The sequence below is a fragment of the Pygocentrus nattereri genome, chromosome 20 (assembly GCF_015220715.1).
Source record: "Pygocentrus nattereri isolate fPygNat1 chromosome 20, fPygNat1.pri, whole genome shotgun sequence".
Classification (NCBI taxonomy): domain Eukaryota; kingdom Metazoa; phylum Chordata; class Actinopteri; order Characiformes; family Serrasalmidae; genus Pygocentrus; species Pygocentrus nattereri.
Genome location: NC_051230.1, coordinates 24,958,517 through 24,973,658, shown reverse-complemented (window position 1 = coordinate 24,973,658; position 15,142 = coordinate 24,958,517). Strand labels below are relative to the sequence as shown.

The window sequence follows — 15,142 nt, the reverse complement described above, 5'->3', positions numbered from 1 at the left end:
TAGGTTTTCAAAGAAATCTGCAGGATATTTATCTCCACTTCCAAACACTTCCATTGTTAAAGGGAAAATATAAAAGCAAAATGCCCAGAATTGGGGCAGCAAACTGAAATGGTCACTATTTTAAGTTTCTATTCAGGATGAGCAAGATAAGATGGAACATAATTCACAATTCACTCATAGAAAGTACACACCTTTCCCTCAACTGAAGTCAAGTTCATGATCTTCATGCTGGTGCCCTCTTGTCTGGGATTTAACAAGAAGAGATTGATCACCCATGTAGTTATTAGAAGAGAATTTGACCAACTTTTTCAGAACAATAACATCAATAAAATATAAAGCAGTTGAGAGTGGTTTGACGTAAAGTGCTTAACTTTAGATAAACTTAAAAATAAAATTGTTCACAGGAATCAGCCATCCAAACAATGTCTTTAAAGCATAGTATTTTACATGCACACCAGAAAGGTACGCAAGAGTACATAAAAATGTATACTTGCTTGTAGACATTGTGTCCTCTGGTTCCTATCACCACCATTATAAGGAAATTTGGAAAGCTTTTCAACAAGGTACCATTTCACATCAAACCATTCTAAATGATGTGTACATCACAATTAAAATATGCTCAAATTCTGTAGCCTTGCTTTTAAAATTGTAGAGTACATGAATATTCAAAAACAGCTCAAGGAATGGAAGACACCGTTTAATGGAAACAAAAAATATCAAATAATTAGTTGTTGTAAACACTGGACACATGTATACAATGGGAAAATTAGACCCACATGGAGTGAATAAATCATTATTATTGAATTAATGGTCATTTTAACATAAATTAAACGGAACATTCATATAAAATATAGGAATGATGGTCTCTGACTGCATTGAATACCGTGTATAACTTATCAAATGTGTCATAAAGAGACACTTACATTCCAATGGATGCTGAGTCCCCTTCTGAAAGAAGCATAAAATCAAGAATATATAGATCAGGCCAACAGCACAACATGACAAGTGAATGGCTGTCCCACAGACTCAGCGTGCCCTTAAAGAAAGAGTAGAAAAAGAATTATGGTCATGTTCATGTTTATCAGAGAGCTTAGCTTGAATTCAGTTTCAAAACAATAGCACAAGACCAAGATACAGGATATATAGCTGCAATGGGAAATTTTAGGCTGCTTTTCTCTCAGGCCGGGTAGTTTCTCACATTACTGAAGTAAAATTATGCACATCTAGGGCTGCACCACGTATCGTTTCATGGTCATTATCAAGATAATGTCCTGTGCAATGTTGATATTGTTAAGAAACAATATGCAAATGAGTAGTCTAACCAAATAAAGTGCTTTTTACTGTGTGCTGAGAGCATCGCTCTTTCAGATGGTTTTTTGTGGGTCTTTGGAGTAGTCAAGTTAATTATGCAATCAAACAAATGTAAATTATCTGGTGCAAAATTCATAATATGTAGCAATATAATCGCAATTTTTAAAATTGTGCAGTCCTGACAAATCGCATATGAATGATTCTATAGACTACAGGTGTTAAGGCCTTCCAACAGAAAAACGAACAGAGAATCCTCAGGTTGAACTACAACATGGACGTATGGAGTACCTATGAAGTGCTGGTCAAACAACAACATAGAACATCACATATACACTGACTATGGTTATCATGGTTACTATGTTTCCCTTCAGCTTCTGACAAATTCTATTAAAATAATTGGGGATGCAGCAACATACACAATGCAGGCTGATGCCAATATTTGACATTTTTCTTGTACATATCTGCCAACACCAATTCCCAAAGATCTTTTAAATCCACCTGAATTAACATTACAAAGATATAGAACACAGTGAACATAACTATAGTGAAGCATTCTGTAACCAACAGATGCAACTTGAAGCCTGCAAACCTGAAACACAGTATTCCAGTCTGACCAGCATCATTATTGGAAGGAAATGATGTCCTGAAATGCATACTTCGTTGATATTCTATTTACAACCATTAATAGTTTATTTTCTCACCTCTTTATTCAACATATACATCAAATTGTCCACCACCTGAATCTTTTTTACACCTGGGGCACAGACACAAAAGAAAGAAAAGAGCAATAATTACATGCTTTGATTACACTTTTTTTTTTGTTCCTAAAGTTTTGTGATGAGAGGCTATTCTGATATTCTATGAGATTCTGTTAATACTCAACTTAATAATCACACAAAAAAACAAGGATTATGCATATTTTTAAAGAAAATTAAAAAATGAACAATTTACAACTAATTAAATCAATATATTTCATTTACACTTAACTGCTTATCTAAGCTGGTAAAGAGTTTGATATGCAATATCTTAAAACTAAGCATAAGAACAACAGTTCAGGTAAATACGTCCTTGTGAAGAGTGTAACAAAAACATCAACCAAACTAACAAAAAGCTAGTCTTCCATTTCCTCATTTAGTGACAAATCATGAAGCATTATCAGACATTAACCTACTCAATTAGGTAACATTACCAGGCATTAAGGTTGAATCCAGAACATTGACAAGAGACATTTTCCTCTCATCAGGGCCCATGCACCAATGGGAAACAATATTTTCACCGTTAGCCTAAATAAATAAATGCATAAAGGAGAGTCAAGTTAAGTTATGCCATGTAAAATGTAAATAATCAAACAGGAATTCCAACATTTTTTTTTCATAATTCATCACAGATTGAATTGAAATTCTTCATTCTAGAGAAACTTTCATAGTTAACTGTTTACTGTGTTGGTTGTGGGAACCACCAGAGCTAAATGCCTTTAATAGCTCCCTCACAGAAAGATATTACTCAAAAATGGTTATGAATATGTTGTCTGATGTCTGAGATAGTGTGTTATAATAAGGTTTCAGCCTAAAGCATATTTTTTTAATTATATATCCATGGTGAAGTATATGCAGAGTTCTGTATGGCAAAATAATTTTACCATTACCATCATTACATATAAAAAGAAGAAATGTGTGGGTTAACTTGTTATTGATTGTAAATAAAATGGCTATATCTGTGTACCCCTGGTTACCATCTCCACCAGTGTCAAGATAATAGAGCCTGTACATGTCTATGCAATGAACCATCTGACATTAAACCTGAATGACTGCGTTTACATCTCAAAGATTGAATTTTGCAGACTTAATATACTTTGCTTAGCTTGACCAATATTAAACTACATGTAAACCATCATCACAGCCCTGGTAAATTCAAACCAACTACCAGCATGAATCATATAAGATTAAGATTACTCCAATCATAAGGTGGACTTCGTTGCCAAAGCAGGCCAGTGTTGCTGAGATGCAGCCGTCTCTGCAGATCTCTTTAGTGGAGCAGAAGTCCAGACAAATTTGGCCTTGGATCTGAATGTATGTTTTAAATAAACAGATATTACACACAGTCAGTAAATACAATAACATCACAAAAAGTTGGAGCAATAAATCATAGGACCAGAATTACCTACCTCATTTAAGGCACCTAGGTCCATGTTTTCAATAGCTATTGATAAAAAAATAACAAACAACCATTAAAGCACAATGTAGGACTAACTGTAAACATCATTTGTGCAGTAAAATGTAAGATTTTAGGTAGTTCACACAAACCTTTCTGGGTCTTCTCCAAAGCAAGATTAGATACATGCAAGAATCCATCACACACAATAACAAAGAGATGGTACAGTCCTAAACAAAAACAAGAAAACATTTAATCTACTAATCAATCTACTAAAATTAGATCAAATAAGACAATAAAATAATATCTTTTACTTTTAGATATACCTGGAGAGTGTAGTGCTTCATGCAGGATTAAGCTCTTGTAGGTTGTCTCATGTCCATTTGATGAGTGCTGCTGCTGCAGAGCCTGGCATGACAACATAAAAGGGGAAATAAATTTGTTATTATTATTTCTGCACAATTTAATCATTAAGATACTATACCAAAGTCTTCCAGGAACAAGAACCAGATGTTTGAAGCATTTATTGAGTCATTACATATGTTACAGATTACAAATGTTACAAATACAAATATTTTTATAAAACTGAAATTTTTTTATCATATTTTGGACTACAACATTGTATATTTGTTTGTTTTTAAAATATATACTTGAGGTGTGGAGGCAGACGCAGGACATAAGTAGAGCTGGGCGTTATGGCAAAAACGTAATATCACAATTCTAAAAATGTTCACGATACACAATATCACAATGTTTCTTTTTTCTGACAGCTGATAATTTGGAACAGAGAAAGCCATAGCTAAAAAAATACCATCAAAAACTATGACATGAATCCAATTATTAATATTAAGCATTTTAAATACTGAGTTGCACTAATTCTGATCAAACATGAGTAATTTTACTCTCTTTGTAATCAAACATGCAGTTGTAATGTGTTTTTAAGAACTATTGATATCTACAATACACTCAGAAAAAGATATTGTGACAATTTATCACAGTAACGATACCCATACCTAGGTATAAGGCAAACTTGTATCTTCTATTTATTACCATTACCAACATTACCTATAAAAAAAGAAGACGACAAGTGTGGGTTCCCTTGTGGTTAGTAAAGAAAATGTTTACATTTGTGTTGCAGACATCGCCACCCTTTGTCCCCATTACCACCATTGTAATAAAAATATGAATTGGTACTAGAGATGAAATTGTATGAAAATGTAATATCATGATAACCGATCAAAATATCATGGTTATCAGTATCACTGAGGTGTTGTTCAAGTGGGGTGTAAATGTTCAAAAACTACTGACACGCAAAGTATCATTTGACAGACTTTATAATGAAAACCACAAATAAAATTAGCTGCACTGTGCACTTTTCATTTGCATAAACATTAAAATAATAATGTAGTCAAGACCTTTTTTCAAATGGTTCAAACATGAGTGTTCAAAAGTGTTCTTAATGTTAATTCACTACAGACTTGGCTTAATATATCTATTCCTCCCTGATAGAATCATTTAAGCTATCAAAATATCCTAGTTATTCTTTCAATGCTGGTGGATCGGTAACATTTTCGGATAAGGACATTTAAACTATCAAACTATCCTACCTGCAGTTTTAATACAAGGCTGAAGCTCAGCATGTTTACACTGACACAATACAAATGCATGTTGCATACTGAGCTTGCACTCCTGCATCTGGGAGACTGTATTTAACATTTCAATGACTTTCAGAGCACAGTAATCGACCACAGTTTTAATAATATTTAAAATCTGAAACAGAAATACTAACAATCTAGAATTGTACCATGGATTACCATGAAATGAGTAACCGTTTCATCACTAATTGGTACATTTCTCTACAACACGCTATTTTATGTCAGCTTTGTAGAAATTTTGAAGAAATAACACAAAACATGAGCACATCATATTCTGTTGAGCCACTGCGTCCTACTTCTTCTGCCTGTAGGCACTACATTAAGACAATTAATTTAATAAAAGCTGGTTGAAAATTGGCTGTCACATACTTTGGTCAAAATGGTCTTCTTCAGTGGCACATATATTATGTGAAGGTTGCCATTCCTCTCTGCGACGAACAAAAAATGTCCCTGAGGGCAAACACTCACAGCATCCACTGAAGTATCTGCATGAAACAGACAATTAATATTTTAAGACAATTAATAATACAGATAATCAAATGCAACAAAGAAAGATGAATTGAAATGATCAATTACCAAAATACAGATGAGCAAGTACAGTTTGGAAACTAGGGTCAAATAGGACCACAGTGGCATCTGCAACAACAAGGCAGCAGTTCTGGTTATTTGATGCGTAGATCCTGGGGTTAGATGGTACCTATTTAAAGAACAAGGAGAGAAAAAAAAGATAAAAGAAATGTTTCACCTTGTTTACTGACTTAAGTTATTCAAGCAGGTGGAGATATGTAAATAAGTACCTGTGCAGAGAGCAAGAAGAGACAACTAAGCAGTTAAAGGGGAATTCAATTTTTTTTTAAATTCTTGCATAATTTTGTTAAGATGTAAACAAAGTCATTCAGAATGTGCCGACATGAAATAGTTAACTATACATACATTACTAATTTACATTTATTTATGACATGCTATAGCCATTTTATTTAACAAATAAAGGAAAGTCTTTTTTCAGATTTATCACCATTTTACCATTATCGACATTACATATAAAATGTATGGAGATATGTTATGGTTGATTGCAAAACGGCTGTTTGCATCGCAGGTTTTGCAATCCCAGGTTCCTATCTGCACCAGCTTCTAAAAGAATTTGTGGTCCGCCCTGGTGCAGTAGATATATTATATTCGTATATGGGACTAGGACGGGCGTTGTAATGTAAAAACTTAACTAACGTTAAGGTGGAACGGAAAATTCGAAGAAGCGAGCGAATACAGACCTCTGTAGCCAAGTTACTTCGCCGTGGACCAGATATCTAGACTGACTGCCTCACCAAGGCAATGACCTGAAGTCACAATAGTATTTAAGTTACCTTTTCAGAAGGTGAAATTCTCACAAGAGTGTCCACTTGATACAGGGCGCTGCCGTGCTCCGAGTCACTGGACAGACGGACCGTGTTTGTATCCTCATTTATTAAAAGTTCAACGTTGTTCCACATCCTTCAAGAGAGACAACGACCCTCGTAAAATCCAAGAAAATGTGAGTTTTCTAGCGAAGCGTCCAAGAGGTCAGTCTTCAGTGATACTTCTGTTCGAAAAAGGGCGCCGGTAAAATTATACGTTAACACAAAAACATGTATGCTAACTTTAACTTTCGCGCTCTTACAAAGCAGCTAAAAAGCGAAATAAAGACGGGGGACTCGTTTTATATGTGGAAAATATGTGGCAGTATGAGTGTAGCTTTTATCGCAGCTCCTGCAGAGTCCATTTTTTACTTGCATTTGGCGCCATGTAAATGTTTTTCCGGTAGTCCGAGAAAAGGCTTCCGGGTACCTAACGTATGCGACGTATTTATTTATTTATATTATTATTATTTTGTATTTGTTACGTTTGGGCTCTTTGCCATATTCTGGTGTCAGTTTTATGAACCAGTTTTATCCTATATTTTTATCCACATATCCAGACATTCGGTACCATTTGTGTTTTATGTCTCTTTTATATACTGTTCAGTTTTGCCGACTCTTCAGTAAGGAAAGTCGCTATTGGCTGTCCAAAAAGTCGCTAGAAGTCGCTAAATGACGCCATCGCCTAATTTGCATAATGTATGTTTTTGAAGCTGTAAAGGAATAACGATGTGGGAGAGAAAAAAACTCCCGAGATATGTTAGAACTACAAATGAACTCAGAACAAATGAACAACTTCTGTTGCCTTTGAAATAGGCAGTCACTTCTCAAAACACGCTCATGACTTTAATGCTGTGTATAAATAATTTTAACGTAAATTACATAAATTAGTTTTTTGCTGTGTTGTTAAATGTTAGCATAAGAGTAGCAGTTAGCAGAACTGCTGTTCTACGTTCAACCCTCCTCCTTTATCCGGGCTTGGGACGGCAAAGTGACCTTAAAAGAGACACTTTGGCAGAGTTACTTAGTTTTTTACATTTATTTTTAGTTTTTTATTTATTTATTTATTTTTAAGTTTTCTTTAGTTTCAAACCTATTATTCCCAAACTGTTCTGGCTCACTGAAAGTGTAGGTCATCTTCAAAAGCTGCAAAACATCATCAGGCAGCTTGTGCTCATAGCAAGCTTCACCAGACAACCTGAGACCATATCGGATATACAGGACTGTGTTAAGGGTCTGCAAGGACATTCGATTTCTATTTACATCTCGCTCTGTAAATACGGGGCGGGGTCAGTCAGCGGCGGCGCATGTGCAGTGTGGACGTCGAGCGGCGTGGGTCTGCTTTGACTGTGAGACTGCACTGTGAATGCTGTGGGACGGGGACAGTGACTGAAGAGCATGAGGGTTCATCTCAGAGTCTCCAAAAGTCTCCAATAACACCACAAAACGTCGCTAGATTTTTCGCTAAGTTGGCAACATTGATACTGTTGAGTCGGCAGAGGAATAACGTACTGCAAAAAAAACAAACAAAAAAATCAGTTTAATGAACATCCCAGCAAAAAGGGGGGCATTCAAAATACTAAATTCGCGGGGTAGGTCACCTCTAGACACACGCTGACGGCCCCCCAAATTCTTTGGCACGTGTACCATTCTGGAAGAAAAAGCACAATCTGGAAGAAAAAGCACTGTGGGGCATATCACTTCTGTCGAAAGAAAACTTGTAGCACCAAAATCATAACATTAAAGGAGAAGGAAAAAACCTACTTTACTTTTAATGTAAGTCAGTGTGACTGGACATTTTTCAAGTCATTGTGGGCCATTTTCTATGCAGGCCTCTCGAACACCAGTCTCACCATTGTTCCTTGCTCTATTAACTTCCCCACAAAGTCTCCTCACACTGGCCACATCGTTGGTCCTCCCTGCATATTCTCCATGGAGCCTTGCAGCATTGTTCCCTCCATCCAGGTTCTTTTCCCTGGCTCTGCTCTTTGTGGTGTCTTTGAATTCACAGTTGTGCCACTCTCCTCCAGGCCCCTTGGGGTGCTATCCCACTTCTGACACCAGTGTATCATAGGCAGAAGAAGAAGACGAAACATGGGGTAGCTATGATCTGCCACAATAAATGCTTCTTAGTGAGCCCACCGGCAGAAAGTGGCACACAAAACAATGTAAACTTGAGCCAGGTCACCTCTAACCACACACTTCACACTGACAGTGACCTCCCCTTCACCAAACCCACAGCCCCTGACACTAAACTGCACAAATAACATGTATGCACAACTTAACCTAATAGACAACAATATAAACAACATAAATATTGTCTTTGTTGGAGGGTGCGTGCATAACTTCAGCCATTCTGTGTGGTCATTTTGGACATTTTGTACCATTTTGAGTGCATGTACACACAAATATTGAAATTTAGTGTGGTTCAACCAACGAATGCATTTCAAATCATTAATTTTAGATATACATGCATACATAGGACCGAGCAATATGACAAAATATATTATTATTAACATATATGAACACGTCAGGCATGGCCTACTGGGATGAGACCCCAAGGTCGCCCTAGGACCCACTGGAGGTATTATATCTCCAAGTTGTTCTTGGAGAGGCTAAGGGGTCGGGTCATTCTCTGCCCTCCTAGCTGCTACTGTAACCCTGTCTGGACTAAGCAGTGAAAGATGATGAATGATGAATTAATTCATTAGAGTGCTTGAAAAAGCACTCTATTGTTATCTCTCATACTTCTTCTTATTAGAGTGCTTGAAAAAGCACTCTATTGTTATCTCTCATATTTCTTATTCTTCTTCCACAATTTTCTGCGATTAATACAGCCCGAACCGTTTAACTTAGTTTCGAAGGTGTCAACGCTGTGACTTGTGTTATGTATTTTTGGATTCGATCAGATTGGTAGTTTTTAATAAAATTAAGTTTAAAATTTAAAAACCTCCCATAAGAATGAATAGCGGAATGTTCAGAGCTACAAATTCTAACTGACATCGATGATGTCACAGCAGGCCACTCAGTCTCACAGACACAGCTGTCACACAGGGAATCTGCTTTAAAATCCTTAACCTTTCACCTAGAAACTCCACTTCAGTTTTAAATGGTAGAGAAACATGTCCTTTCTGAAACCTCAAAATATCTCATAATTTAATCAATTAGCTTTAGAGTTATGAGCATTTGTTTGGCACAAGGCACAGAAAACGGCTGGATTCACTCCCATGTAAATTTCTCAAAATCAGAATCTGCTTATTTCAAGATTTTCTCTGTGTTTAACTTGTCATAACTCTCAATACACACAACATTACACCAATATAATTTTAAAGGGGTCTTATCTCACACCATCTATCCGGTTAAGCGATAGAGTAAACGTTTCCCGAGTTATGACAGTTTGTTCAGAGGGTGCAAATCAGACTCAAACAAGGCTTCTCCACTAAGAGCTGCATAATAACAGAGTGACAGTTAATTTGAATGACTGTACCCCCCTCCCTCTCACACACACCACACAGACACACACAGACACATACCTAAGTAGCTCTTTTCAAGCACTCTTGCAGTTCCTTCAGGAAATGCACATCTAGTTTTATTTGCTGTTATTTAATGTTACTCTGAGAGTCTAATAATACACAGCTGACATCCAAAAAACTATTGAACGATCTCATGCCAGAACAGAGATATAAAGGGACTTAAAAAAAAAAGGAAGCTCAATAATTTCACTTTCCACAATACAAAATGAACACCTATAATATGTATTTAATGTGAATTTCTATGAAGTGACCATAGCAGGATAAATTCATGTACATGTTTTATTTGAAATACAGTATTGATTGAGTACATGCCAAGTATCTTCACATATACCATCAGGAAGCACTGAGATATACATATGATTTTGAAGAATGTGGTCAAAGAAAGTTAAACAATGATGAACCATGAACTTTTTCCAGAAACAAGTGCTTGGACAATGTACTATGACACGTCTTTAAATAAGGATAAACTCTTGTCAGATTTTGATCCTAAAGCAATTACGGACTTTAGCTGAAATCTGGCAGATGAATCGGATTCAAAATCAAGTTTAGATTGCTCAATTGCTCTAGAATTAAAGCGACCTTGTTCATAAAGATTAAATATAATAATCTTCTCTAAATAATGGTGCCTGTTTCCTGTTTGTTGAACATTATTTATTAATATGTAATAACAGTTGTTGGTACAAAATCTTAAGAAATATATGCTGCTCTTGCAAGCCCTTCAGATTTGGACAACAAAACTCCGACCAGGGGATGAAGCATATTATCACAGGTTTTAGTCTTGAACTGTTGCTGCACAGCTGAAAATGCAGAATGCACAGCAGTTCTGAAGAGCTGAAAGCTCCATAGTATCCATCCATCCATCCATTTTCTAAGCCGCTTCTCCGTCATGGCCGACCATGGCCCCCCAATCGTATCTAGGCCCTGTGAGGCGACAGCGCTACCCACCACACCACCGTGCCGCCCAAGCTCCATAGTACTGATTGCTAAACAGTAATTGGAGGGCTGAGAAAATCCATCTTGAGGTAAATTTAACTGTAACCTAGTCGGGAACAAGTGAATGCTGACTGGTGAACAAATGCAACTTTTAGTATAGCAATCCTTATTCAGTTAACTTGCTCAAAGCCATAGCAGAGGATTGGCCAGTACCATCCAAGCATGACATATGGCTACCCTTCTGGCCACCCAAAATGCAAAGTAAGACATTCAGCCATCATCTATAAAGCAGTCACCATAGAAATGTTTTCAGACCTACTCTGTGTGAATGTGTACACTTTACTGTGAAAATTTGTCATTAGGAATGTTATAAATAAGTTCTAATAATAATGTTGGATGGTACTGCACATGATTATCAGCCTGTCATTGCTCAGTTAGGCTACTTTGCTGAACAAACACCTGAGCGAAAGCTAGTCAAAACCTTAATATTAGCCCTGTGCATTTTGCTAAAACAAGCAGCTAACATTAAACATTTGCATTAAGGAAACAGTTAAATTGGGGGCAGATGATCCGCTGTGGCGACCCCTAAAGGGAGCAGCCGAAAGAAGAAGAAGATTAGGGAAACAGTTAAATAACATAAATTTGTACATCAATATTTTAGAGTATTTTTGTTTTGTTATACATACAGTTTTTGTACTGTGGATTACACAATTTTAAACAATGACAGTATTTGGCAGTAAAAATGAGGAAAGAATATAAATACTACAATACAAATATTTTTCACAGAGCTAAATCAAAAACTGGAACAAGATCAGCTTCAGTTCTGTTTCAAAATGTGATTAACTAGTTAATAAAAAAGGTTTTAAATTTCAGTACTGTAAACCTACTATAAGCACAGCAGCACATTATCATTGCTGTTTCTTTTTTTTTAATAGGTTGATATCACAGGGTAAAGGAATCTAATGGTGTAACAGGTGAGCAATGGCTGACTCTAAATGCATTTGATGGTCTTCTACAGGAAACTAGTGGTCTCTATTGAAAACCATTAAACCAATTCCCATTAGAAACCATTAGGTTTTGGATTTGTGCTGTGTATGGCTTGACAAGACATCTCCTCCTCAAGATGCTCCATCGCATAGCACTGTGCTGCTCACTGGAATAAGGAAATGAAGCTGTGAGGTTAATTTTATGCATCGACAAAAATGTCTTAAGGAAATGAAACCTAAAAGACAATCCCGCCAACTTCTAAAATTTCTAGATAATTCAGTCCTTGAGAAGTCAAAAGTTATTGAGAGTGGTTTGTATCACCACCACTGTGACCAATTCTGAACCTGTACATTTCTTTAGGATGGAGCATTTAACACCAAAGCACACCTTAACCAATTAATTATGTGAATAGAAAATGGATGGAGTTCCCCTTTAAGGGTATGGTGGGCCTTTTTGTACATGCATAGACCATAAGTCTATTATGTGCTTTTAAAAAATGTATCTTTCCGTTCTTAATAATTGTTATTTTAAGAAATGCAACCCAGGATGGCTGAACAAAACGTGTCTTTACGTGAAGTCTTATGAAGGTCAGTTGAATTCTAAAGAGAGGAAGCACAGCTCTGGACACGTGGACACATTAAATGCCAGGGCAGCTGACAAAGAATATCCTATTCTTTTTTGTAGGCTCTTGTTTGGTGATGGGTCATGGCACATGTCTTTGGTCAAGGCGTGTAAATAATGTAAAAGTCTGAACTTACTTCTGGAAGAAGCAAGTCTCTCCTGACATCAGACACTTTCACCCAGGAGGGGGTGTGTTATTCTTCAAAATGAATTCCAGCGAGACTCAGCTCAGCCTCGTCTCAAGAATAGAGCTTATGAGTCGGCTCAGGTTCTATGAGATTCATTACTCTCTGGCGCAGTACAGGTGATTTCTCTTGTAACTTCGACCTCTCACGCATGCACTCATCATCCCGGCACTTGATATCCCACCAACAAAACATAAATATCTTTAAGATAGCATCATATTCCATAATGTGATTATTATGATCATCATTCAAACATGTTAGCAATAAGGGGTGTTTATAGCTTTCCACTAGTTTCCTTAGTATAATAAGTCTGAGGAGCTTTGAAATGATTAAACAGTGTAATTATTCATGCCATGGCTTTACATGCTGGTGATAGCTTTTAATTTGAAATTTAATTCATGTTTATATTGTCCTTTTTCCTTTGAACCCCTTCTACCCATAATGTCTGTGCTCAAAAATATGCTACAAACAATGTGTCTATGACTGCTGCATCATGTCAGAAGAGTTTGTTTCAGAGCAAAGCAGTATAATTGACCTTAACATATGACAAGCTAAGCATAAAGGCCCAGTCACACTGGCTTTTGTCAGTGAAACTGGAACAAAAATGAGCTGAAAACCACAATTCCATAAAACACTGTTTTACTGAAAGGGAAGGACCAAACACGAAGGAGACAAAACAGGTTCAGGGGGATGTTTCTGTGATCAATGAGAACTGAGAAAGGGTGTTAGCTTGCTGCAACCAATGGCTCCATTCTTCTACAGCTGGGTGTCAAAGTTAGCCACTAAAAGGGCCATATAAAAAAAATCTCAAATCTGCGGGCAAGAGAACACCTATATTTTTAGATTATATTAAATAACATTTTGCTATAACCTGAACTAGTAATGGTTTATTCAAAATATGCCAAAATATTGGCAGCAATATAGTACTTGCAGTAGACCTTGAAATACATATATATTTCCAAAAGTATTCACTCACTCATCCAAATCATTGAATTCAGGTGTTCCAATCACTTCCATGGCCACAGGTGTATAAAATCAAGGACCTAGGCTTGCAGAGTGCTTCTACAAAAAACATTCATGAAAGAATGGGAGGATTTCAGTGAATTCCAGCATGATAGGATGCCATGTGTGCAACAAGTGCAGTCGTGAAATTTCCTTGCTTCTGAATATTCCAGTCAACTGTCAGTGGTATTATAACAAAATCGCTACAAACCTCCAGACTTCATGTGGTCTTCAGATTAGCTCAAGAACAGTGCATAGTGAGCATCATGGAATGGGTTTCCATGGCCAGGCAGCTGCATTCAAGCTTTACATCACCAAGCGCAATGCACAGCTGCAAATGCAGTGGTGTAAAGCACCGCCTCTGGACCCTAGAGCAGTGCATACGCGTTCTCTGGAGTGACTAATCACGCTACCCCGTCAGGAATCTGACTGCATTGTGTCAAGTGTAAAGTTTGGTGGAGGGCCCCCCTCCTGTTCCAACATGACTGCCCACCAGTGCACAACGCAAGGTCCATAAAGGAATGGACGAGTGAGTTTGGTGTGGAAGAACTTGACTGGCCTACACAGAGTCCTGACCTCAAACCAAAAGAACAGCTTTGGGATGAATTAGAGCAGAGACTGCGAGCCAGAGCCTCCTGCTGTTAAAGGAGTGTGTTGTCTGCTGTGCATAAAGACAGAAATGTCTTTGGAGTTCTACATAGCAGACACACATGCCCCTCCAGCCTGTGGCTTAAAAGCATGCTTAGATATAAACCTTATAGTTTTTTCTGTGCCCAGCTAAGCCACTGAAACGTCTGTTGTGAAAGACTTCCAAGCATTTTCACTTGGATAGGTCTCTTCCATGGTGAATGCATAATTCACATAAAGCCAGACGCAACTGTGTACCTGCCAAAACACATACCCCTATCCTTGCCAAGGTCACAGAGGCATCAGATTGGGTAAAAGTGCTGGCTGTAGTCAAGAACAACCGCAAAGGCAAACTGTATATTCCTTGATTCAGCGATCTAAATATAGCTATCAAACAGCTTCATTATCCCTTACATATACTCAATGCTATCATGTTTACGTTAGCCCATTTCCTCAGTGTCCTGGATGTTAGATACAGATATTAGGGAATTAAGATGACTGAAGACTCACCCAAACCACACTCAACATATTATACAGATTTCTTCATTCACCCTTTGAGATAATTTTAGTAGAAAACTAACAAAAGAGTCTTGATGAAACCTCCACGCAATGGTACAGCACTCTTGAGAACAAAAACTAAGACCTCATAAGAAAAGAATCAGGCCCCATGTCAGCCTGCAAAAGGAGCTCAGACTCCAGGTTGATATATCACAAAACAGCCTAGATGCTGTCCTGCTACAAGATGG

At 37.2% G+C, this 15,142-nt stretch overlaps 1 protein-coding gene across 1 annotated transcript in view; it reads right to left on the bottom strand.

Moving 5' to 3' along the window:
- Nucleotides 1-6,896, bottom strand: part of kntc1 (kinetochore associated 1) — a 58,491-nt gene extending 51,595 nt beyond the window's left edge. The window contains exons 1-11 of the mRNA XM_017723641.2: nt 6,479-6,896; nt 5,694-5,814; nt 5,487-5,602; nt 3,789-3,870; nt 3,615-3,692; nt 3,476-3,510; nt 3,264-3,374; nt 2,501-2,594; nt 2,013-2,065; nt 924-1,036; nt 192-243 (exon numbers count right to left, since the gene is read on the bottom strand). Of these exons, the coding sequence (XP_017579130.2) occupies nt 192-243; nt 924-1,036; nt 2,013-2,065; nt 2,501-2,594; nt 3,264-3,374; nt 3,476-3,510; nt 3,615-3,692; nt 3,789-3,870; nt 5,487-5,602; nt 5,694-5,814; nt 6,479-6,604 (981 nt within the window). The 5' untranslated portion in view covers nt 6,605-6,896. The remainder of the gene's footprint in view (nt 1-191; nt 244-923; nt 1,037-2,012; nt 2,066-2,500; nt 2,595-3,263; nt 3,375-3,475; nt 3,511-3,614; nt 3,693-3,788; nt 3,871-5,486; nt 5,603-5,693; nt 5,815-6,478) is intronic.
- Between the last annotated feature and the right edge of the window lie 8,246 nt (nt 6,897-15,142).